The following is a 6825-nucleotide window of genomic DNA, read 5'->3' as shown; positions in this document are numbered from 1 at the left end:
TTTAAAGTTATTGTGTGACCTTGTACTTGATCATTTGAAGGATTAAATAAGATATTTATGGCATTCCAACATTTTTATTTAGAAAATCATTCCAATCCATTCATTTAAATGATTCTTTTCTCTGTTCATCCTATTAACTTTTATTGAAGTAATGATTTAAACTATTTGATGGACCTACCGTTTAAAAACTAAACGATATGAGATTAATCAACTAAACTCATTAACTATATTAATCAATATTCGTTAACCATCTGTGCGCTGCATTAAAGATTCACAACTGAACTTTTCTCACTGTTGATATATTTCTGTGTCCACAAATATAGACCAATAACAGTAAGTCAGTCCTTCACAAATATTCTTAAGACCAAACGTGTCAAATTACTATTTTACCCATGTGTTACTTCTTAGTCCTTAAATACCAATGCTTCTCTAATGAACAACTTGTTTATGGTCTAACCAATAAACAAAAACCTTTCTCCTGCCATACAGAGGTAGGCCTTTTGCAAGAGAAGAGTCATTTACTTACCTTAAAGTTAGGAAGAAGTGAATTCCATCTTATGTGATTATGTTCTTAGTTTCCCACTCGGTATTGTCCTTAAAATGGTAGACTTATTGAGTCAACAATTTGGTCAATATCACCTATACAAATCAAAGGACAATTTCTCATAAATAAGAGTTCATAATACACTCAAAATTAATACTAAGTTGGCTATAGGCCATCTTATTGAAATAGAAATCTGACTAGTTAACAAAGTTACATCTAGAGGTTATTATTTTGTGGTCCAATCTTATTTAAACTGATTGCATAGGATACCCTTACTTGCATGCGACCTACATGACTGTGTTGGATCATTGCATTTGTATCAGATATGAAGTGGGTTGTTTCCATAGTATTACCAGAATAAGGCACATATCCTTCCATATATTATATACCCTTTAAGTTGTATCTTGAATTTTAATCCACGTATGTTTCTACATACAGTTCATATATTTCAAGACTCATAAAGCGCCTTAGGATGTTGGTTTAGTGAATATATGATTTAGGTTATTAAGACAAAACTAATAAAATAATCTATAACACCTATTGAAATTACAATAAAACACTTTATTAATAACAGTCAATGCTTTACATTTGCTATCTATGAGTTTTAGGACATAAAACATAACACTTTGGTAGTTCATACTATATTCTCAATGACTGTGAAACAAGAAGAAAACTAGACTCCAAACATGAAAAAGGCATTTTTGTTGAATACTCCTCGAATAGTAGAGCTTTTCAAGAGTTTAACAAGCGCACTAATAGTGTCATGAAATCCATCGATGTAGTAGTGAATGATGGTTAACGCATTTCTGAGAACTGTTTGAAAGAAGATATTGACTCTGCAACTGCACATGATGTCTTATCGAGTGTCCCAAGCAAGATGTGTGACAACTGCACTTCTGAACAAAAGAAAATTCTGATAAAATAATATACCGAACTATATCCACAAGAGCTAGTCTTAGTGGCAAAACCAGGTTGAACATAGAGAGCACGTGAATTTCTCAAGAAAATGATTTCTAACCCAAGGTAACCGATTGGGAAGGAGGGATTGTAGTTGGTTTCAATTACGGATAAAGTAATTTGCATTAAACAAAGAGAATTTGAGATGTGAATCAATGATAAAAAGCCTAACTTGGGTTAAATATGCATCGATAATGAAATAATAATTAAAACGTTATCATTACACAGTACTAAAAATCACAAGTATTGTCAACAAACCTGTACCATATAAGGGTCGACCATAGCAGAGTGCCTAAATTTATGACCAATAATTACTCCCGCATGATCAAGGAATTATGCGGTCAAATTGAGCTTACACATGCATATTTAGTACTTGCACAATAGTAACCTCCATCCAATCTAAGCATGGCAGAATACGAAATACACGATCAAGAATAGCTCACAGATAATCCATATCCATAAGTAAATACGCGGCTAGGCTGAGCTCACATATATTTAGTACCTGCTATAATAGCAATCTCCATCCAATGCAACCATGATAGAATACTAAAAACACGACTGAGAATAGCTCACACGTGATCCATGGTAAAAAAGAAACACGTAATCAAACTAAGCTCACGCATATTTGGAACCTACCATAATAGTAACCTCCATCCAATCCAACCATGGTAGAATACTAAATACACGATTGAGAATACCTTACAAGTGATTCATATCCCCAAGGAAACATGCGATTAGACTTAGCTCAAGCATATTTAGAACCTGACACAGTAGCAAACTTCATCCAACCAATCTCCTATGTGTACATGTATAGAGCCACCGACCATGGGTTAAGGTAGACCCAAAGCCAAATAAGAATCATCCATCTAAGTCCTTACCTAGGCTTAACGAATGCTTGGACCATGACTGTTACTTGGGGGGATTAAAAAATATTGAAAATGTGATCTAAAACTCAGTGAGTAGCAAGTTTCTAGAAGTAAAAGCTCGTAAAACATGCTCTTAATAATGTTTAAATATACATTGATAATGAAATAATAATTAAAATGTTATTATCACATAGTACTATAAATCACAAGTATTAACAACAAACATGTACCATATAAGGGTTTGCCATAGCAAAGTGCTAAAATATACGGTCAAGAATAGCTCGTGAATGATTAAGGAACCATATGGCCAAACTGAGCTCACACATATTTAGTACCTACCACAATAACATCCTGCATCCAATCCAACCATGGTAGAATACTAAATACATGGCTGAAAATAGCTCACACGTGATCTATATCCGTAAGGAAACACGTGGTTAGATTGAGTTCATGCATATTTGTACCTGCCATAATAGCAACCTCCATCCAATCTAACCATGGTAGAATACTAAATACATGATCGAGAATAACTTACAAGTGATTCATATCCACAAGGAAACAAGCTGTCAGACTGAGCTCATGTATATTTAAAACCTGCAACAGTAGCAAGCTCCAACCATGGTAGAATAATAAATACACGACCGAGAATAACTCACACGCGATCTATATCCATAAGGAAACACGCGGCCAAACTGAGCTCACACATATTTTAAACCTACCATAATAGTAACCTCCATCTAATCCAACCACGGTAGAATACTAAATACACGACTGAGAATAACTGGCACGTGATCCATATTCCATATCCATAAGAAAGCATGCGACTAGATTCAGCTCACTCATATTTAGAACCTGCCACAGTAGCAACCTCCATATCCAACAATGCTCCTATATGCACATAGAGCCACCCACCATGAGTTAAGGTAGGCTAGAAGCCAAATGACTACAAGAAATCAGGGATCTCTCGACACAAAAAAAGACGTCGGCAAAAGAAATGTTAGTAAAAATAGACTCTCCCAACGCCAAAGGTACGCATCGTTTGAGACGACTATTTCTAACATCGTGATTTAAGACGTTGTGGAAAGGAAAATTAATATTTAGTTCTTGCATTTTCTCCGACGCCATACATACAGACGTCGAAAATGTGGTTGCCTTTCCCGACGTCAATGTTAGTCACGCTGGGAAAAGGAAACAATTAAATAATTATTTTCGTTTTTCCAACGCCATGTAGGCGATATCAGAGGAGGTGATATCTATTCCTGATGTCTAAGTAAAGCGTTAGGAATAGTTCCACATACTCTTGACATTTTACTAATGACGTTGAGAATACAAGGGCTTCCGACGTTTTTTATGTGCGTTGTGATTTCTCCTATAAAAAATCATCCTTCAGTTTTATAATTCACAAAACTAAAGAGAGAACGCTAAGAGAGTTGAGAGAGAGACAGAAGGAGAGAACTCCAAGCCGCCGCTCGCTGTAGTCCCTATTCATTTGTTCGTTGTCGTCCGCCGCCGTTCTTCATTTCAGTAGTAAGTTATGTTTTGTTTTAGTTTTAGTTTAGTTAATTAGTTTTAGAGTTTAGATTTCAAATTAGTTTTAGGATTTAGATTTTGAAATAGTTTTTGAATTTAGATTTTGAATTAGTTTTAGGTTTTAGTATTAATTTGAATTTGAAGTATTTTTAGGATTTAAGATTGACGTTGAGATTGAATTTTTGATTGAATTTGAATTTGAGTTTGAACATTTGAAAATATGCAAGGGTTATATTGAATTTGGGGTGGATTAGATTGAATTTGAGATTGAATTTGAATTTGAACATTTGAAAATATGTGGGCGTTATATTGAATTTTAGATGAAGTGTTGCACATTTAATATCTGCTGGGATGACGTGCTTGGCTATTCAAGTGTAGATGGTTTGACATCGACAACAAGAAAAATCATACGACACACGTGGAATTAGGCTATAAATCAATCAACACGTCATGTTTTTTTGTTTGTTGAGGAATCAATGATTCTCTCGCACGAGGCACATCAAGTCTTTCACGTTGAATTAGTCCCGTTACATAAACAATTAGGTTTCTATTTCTAATAATGTTCTTTTTTCGTTAATGGCCCTCAACCCACTTGCACTTCGAGGGGACGTCAGCACTCTCGAAACTTGGAGTTGGATAGATACGTACAACAGAATGCAAAGATCCCAATATCAATCACCTTAGGAGGGGATAAACATATCTCGCCACATGTCGTTCGGTTCAACAACAAACTTTCTCAAATACAATGAAACGAGGGAAAATCTATATAATCTTGAATCATTGAATGTCATATTTAGATACTACCGTTGATAGACTTCTATTAACAATATATGAAACTTCAAAGGTTGAACCTTAATTTTGTAAATTTTAGAAAAATTATATTTTGTTATATCTACTCATCCCTATGAGATGGTTATATTTGCAACCGAACAATGTAAGTCAACTGCCATGAAATACTAAATCCTGGTGAAAAGAAAAAAAACAGTACAATACAAAAGATACAAAAAAACATTTGATCGGAGATTTCTAGGTGACTGTAAGGACCCCACCGAACAAACTTCAATTCACTTTCTCCTCCTCAAATATCATCCCTTAATCCTTCACATTCCAGAGCTCAACAACTCACTATGGATTCAGCCAACTTCCTTCTCTCTGTTTTTTTCTTCTTCTTCACTTCATTTCCATCTCCTTCCACTTCATCTCCACCATTTTTCCCGCCCGAAGCTCTTCCGACCAAATCCGGCTATCTTCCGGTCAACCCCACCACCGGCTCTGCCATTTACTTTGCCTTCTACGAAGCCCAAACCCCAATTTCCCCCATCTCAAAAACCCCTCTTCTTATTTGGCTCCAAGGTGGCCCTGGCTGTTCTTCCATGGTCGGCAATTTCTTCGAGCTCGGTCCATGGCGGGTAAATTTCAACAAACAAAAAACCGAACCCATTTCCCTTATCCCCAATCCCGGCTCATGGAACCGAATATTCGGCCTCCTATTTCTCGACAACCCAATTGGAACTGGCTTCAGCATTGCTACAACAAAAGATGAGATCCCCAAAAACCAATACTCTGTTTCTAGGCATCTTTTTACAGCAATTTCATCATTTATTGAGCTTAACTCAGCGTTTAAGAATCGACCCATTTACATTACAGGGGAAAGCTATGCAGGGAAATATGTTCCTTCGATTGGGTATTACATTTTGAAGAAAAACCCCAGATTACCTTATGATAAAAGGGTTAATTTAGTTGGTGTTGCCATCGGAGATGGGTTAACAGATCCCATTACTCAGGTTGCTACTCATGGGTTGAATGCTTTTTATTCAGGTTTGATTAATGAAAAGCAAAAAGAGGAGATGGAGGTTGCCCAAGTGGAAACTGTGGAGTTGATCAAATTGGGGAAATGGAGTGAGGCTACAAATGCAAGATTTAAGGTATTGGATTTGCTCAAGAACATGACTGGTTTGGCTACTTTGTATGATTATACAAGAAAATCTCCTTATAATACTGATTTAGTGGATGAGTTTTTGAGTTTCAAGAAGGTAAAAAGAGTTTTGGGAGTTAATGAGTCTATGGTTTTTGAAGGGTGTAGTGATGTAGTTGGGGAAGTTTTGAATGATGATGTGATGAAGAGTGTGAGATATAAAGTTGATTTTTTGGTTAAGAATAGTAAGGTGTTGCTTTATCAAGGGCAATATGATTTGAGAGATGGTGTGGTTTCGACTGAGGCTTGGCTAAAGAAGTTAAAATGGGAAGAGATTGAGAATTATTTGGGAGTTGAAAGAAAAATTTGGAGAGTTGGTGATGAGTTAGCTGGTTATGTTCAAAAGTGGAAGAGTTTAACTAATGTTGTTGTGTTGGGAGCTGGTCATCTTCTTCCAACTGATCAAACTTTGAACTCTCAAGCAATGATTGAAGATTGGGTTTTGGAGAAAGGTGTTTTTAGTGACGGTGACGATGATGATGCACAAGTGAAGAAGGCTTCTAGTTTTAATGATTTTGGCCTTTGGTGATGCGAAGAAGTAGGAAAAAAAAGGGTATCTTTAGTTTAGGCAATGTTTCCAAATAAGCTAAAATTTTCCTTTAAAACAGAGAGTATGTATCCATCCTGGTTTGTTGAATATTGAAATAAAGTGACATTCCTCTATGCTCACTTTTAACTTAAACAGAGATTCTCATTTTGGTTTATAGTAGACTAAACAAAGGAACTTGTATGAAGATGAATCGAAATGGTTTTAGTTTGTGGTTTTGAAGTTGTTAAGTTTCTCAAATTCTATATTTGAGTAGTAGTTTTAGTTATTATATTTAAAATTATCTTTTGAAATACTTTTTCAAATTGAATTATTGAACATGTCTTCCAACTTCCATAACACTACCTTTATTATTCTTTATATGGGTTTTAAATCCATTAATTTTCATAAATATAATAAAACATTA

The 6825-nt window shown here is 35.3% G+C and overlaps 1 protein-coding gene across 1 annotated transcript; it reads left to right on the top strand.

The window, feature by feature from the left end:
• Window positions 1–4920: 4920 nt before the first annotated feature.
• On the top strand, window positions 4921–6554 carry LOC103495166 (serine carboxypeptidase-like 50). Its single transcript, XM_008456636.3, has one exon. The coding sequence runs from the start codon at window positions 5025–5027 to the stop codon at window positions 6399–6401; it is 1377 nt and encodes a 458-aa protein (XP_008454858.3). The 5' UTR covers window positions 4921–5024; the 3' UTR covers window positions 6402–6554.
• Window positions 6555–6825: the final 271 nt, after the last annotated feature.

Source organism: Cucumis melo, chromosome 10 (assembly GCF_025177605.1).
Source record: "Cucumis melo cultivar AY chromosome 10, USDA_Cmelo_AY_1.0, whole genome shotgun sequence".
NCBI lineage: Eukaryota > Viridiplantae > Streptophyta > Magnoliopsida > Cucurbitales > Cucurbitaceae > Cucumis > Cucumis melo.
The sequence above is the reverse complement of the archived record's forward strand: the minus strand, read 5'-3'. Positions and strand labels throughout refer to the sequence as shown.